The following is a 2,828-nucleotide window of genomic DNA, read 5'->3' on the forward strand; positions in this document are numbered from 1 at the left end:
TTTCTATCCTGCATGAAGTGAAGAGGCATCGCATGTTGCGTGTATGGCTGCTGGCAAGCAGAAGAAAAGCAGAGAGACAATCTGCCTATAAAAGATCTCTCCTAAGTCTGTCTCTACCTGAACTTATCTCTCTACAGATGACTCCCCCGTGTCTCTCTTTTTCGCTTTTGTCCTTCCTCCTTCTCCCCTATACGTCAACTACATCTCCCTTCTTCCTCTTATCCTCTATTTTCTCTCTGCTCTTATCTTTCTCATCGTGTCTCTTCTCTGCTTTCTCTCTGTCTCTCCTTCGTCTGTCTTCTCTCTCTTCTTCTTCTTTTTCTTCTGTTGTCTTACCTGTAGCCATGGGGCAGGTATTCTGTGATATTCGTAATCTCTGGGGAGCTTCCTCTCTAGAATTTGTTTGAGAATGCTGATCAAGGAGGGAAGAATATCTATCCATTGAGACACACGCCTCTTAGCTAGTCGATGAATGACGTGCAAACTCGCAGACATAACAGATGGGTCAGGATCGCATAAGGCTCTCCTCATCTTCTCTCTCAATCCTTCTGTTGCAATGAAGTCTTCTACGCTGTCCGTCTCCTCTTCTTCTTCCTCTTCTTCTTCTTCCTCTTCCTCTTCATCTTCTGTATGGTCGCCTTCTCTTCTTTTACGAAGAGAAGAGCTCCGATCACGCCGGCGAGACGAAGGGAGAGAAGAAGAAGGTTTGAGAGAAGTCTTTTTGACCGAGGAGGAAGGAAGTGAAGAATGCAGAAGCGACTGTTCTTTCTCCTTCAGATCGAGAGCCTTGTGTATACACATGACAGCCTTCTTGCGGACGCATGCATTCGCGTGGTGTTGCAGCAAAGAAAAAAGCGAGGGGAGAAAGGCAGGGAGCAATTCACTCGTCAACAGCCGTGAGAGACAGTGCAGCGCCGCTTGGATATTCAAGACATTCGGAGACCCTAAGTCCTAAGAACATACAAAGACACATGCATACACCGACATATACATATATAGATAGAGATGAAAGAAAGAAAGAGTGAGAAAGAAAGAGTGAGAAAGAAAGAAAGAATGGAGAGAGTAGTGGAATGATTGATGAGACGCGAGGGGGTGGGAAGAAGAAGAAGAGAGCGTTCATTTTCTCTTCTTCTTTTCTACAGAGAAGAGAAGCAAAGCATCATTATCTATAGTATCACCTGAGGAGTCTTCGCATGCAGTGAAGTGTCTCTTTCCTTAAAGATAAAGAAGAGACAAGAAGCGAAAGCTAGAAGAAGAAAGAGAAACAAGACTAAAAGAAAGATGTGGATCGTGAAGGAGAAACTGTCCTTTCTTTATTTCTTTTCCTTTCTTTACCTTCTGGATGGTATTAATGAGGAGGAGCATAAGCTCATTCGACTCATTCAAAAATAAACTGCATGCCAAGTAACCTAAAATAAAATACAACAAAGAAAGAAAGAGTGAGAAAGAAAGAGTGAGAAAGAAAGAAAGAGAGAAAGAAGATAGAAACATCTTCTTGTCCAAGAGAACTCAACCTATTCGCAGTCTTTCTTCTTCTCTCTTTTATTCTCTTTCTTGCTTTCTCTTTCTCTCTCTGTGTGTCTGTACATGCACTTGAAGACAAAACATCGGGTGTATATACACCTCCTTCAATACAAGGAGCTTCTTCTCTAATAAGCAACTTCACTTGTTTGAATTCTTTCTATCAAAATGTCACAAAAGAACCAATGCACTTCCATGAAGAGAGAAAGCGCGACAAAAGAGAAAGATACCTAACCTCTATCTACAGCATCTATCGGCTTTGAAACACTTTCTTTCTTTTCTTCTCTTTCATTCATTTACTCTCCGGGCTTTCCTTCTCATCTATCTTTCTAGTATTTCTAACTCCTGTACGAGTCTTTTTTCTCTTCTTCGCTCGCAAGAAAACTTCTCGGACAAGACAGCCCTTTTAGCTACCTCAACAGTTCGAGTGTATATACACCTCAGTAGCTGGAGTGTATACACACCTCAGACACGAGGAGTAAAGACGTATGCATCGAGAAAAAGTTCTCTTTCCTCGCCCTCGTTACACAGAAGGAAGAAGAATATAAGGAACGATATACACATGAAATAGATACATACACAGACATACATATTCATACATACATACATATTCATACATAGACAAGCGTACACATAACGTGTTCACACCTGTATACATCGACGTGTATGTGTATATGTATATATATCGAGAGAAGAAAGATAAATCCAGATGAGGTAATTCCTTCATACACCCCTCGAACATAGGTAAGGTGTATATACACATATGTACAACGATAAAGAGATCGATGCTTAGAGTGAGAAAGAGACATTTCTCCAAGCATGCAAGAGAGAAGTTTCTTTCTTTCTATCTTTTTGTTTCTTCTCCTTTTCATCTCCTCCTTTCCCCCTAGCAGCAAAGCGCCGAGGGGTGCGAATGAGAGGTGCTTATCTCTCACGTCAACATACACCTCTTTTGCGTATCTTCCTTCTACCAGATCATAGATGAATCAAGACAATCTCTTCTTCCTGTCCTTTCTTTTCTTCTCTCATCTTCTCCTTCTTCTTCTTGAAGTGAAGGTGTGTGTGCTTTACCTAGGCGTTTAGCCTTGAAATTTTGGGACTCATTCGTGAGCTTCACGGCGTGGAAGTGCGCGAAGGAGGCGTCATGTCCCAACAGCTCCACATACAAACTTCGGACCACATACTCCTTAATCTTCTTCTATTACACAAAGAAAGAAAGGAAAAAAGAAAGACTGGAGATAGATTAAAGACAAATAGATAGACTAGAGGTGCATGGATTGAAGGTAGATAGATTAAAGATAGGCAGA

At 41.5% G+C, this 2,828-nt stretch overlaps 1 protein-coding gene across 1 annotated transcript; it reads right to left on the reverse strand.

Annotated features, from left to right (window-relative positions):
- Positions 1-336: 336 nt before the first annotated feature.
- CSUI_010899 (adapter-related protein) lies at positions 337-2,739 on the reverse strand (the record flags this gene model as incomplete). The annotated part of the gene is made up of 3 exons (XM_068071000.1): positions 2,593-2,739; positions 1,336-1,409; positions 337-951 (listed from the first exon to the last, which is right to left on the reverse strand). Coding segments are annotated over exons 2-3 (645 nt in total), but the record flags the coding sequence as incomplete, so codon positions are not given.
- Positions 2,740-2,828: the final 89 nt, after the last annotated feature.

Source organism: Cystoisospora suis (genome assembly GCF_002600585.1).
Source record: "Cystoisospora suis strain Wien I chromosome Unknown contig_8810, whole genome shotgun sequence".
Lineage (NCBI taxonomy): Eukaryota > Apicomplexa > Conoidasida > Eucoccidiorida > Sarcocystidae > Cystoisospora > Cystoisospora suis.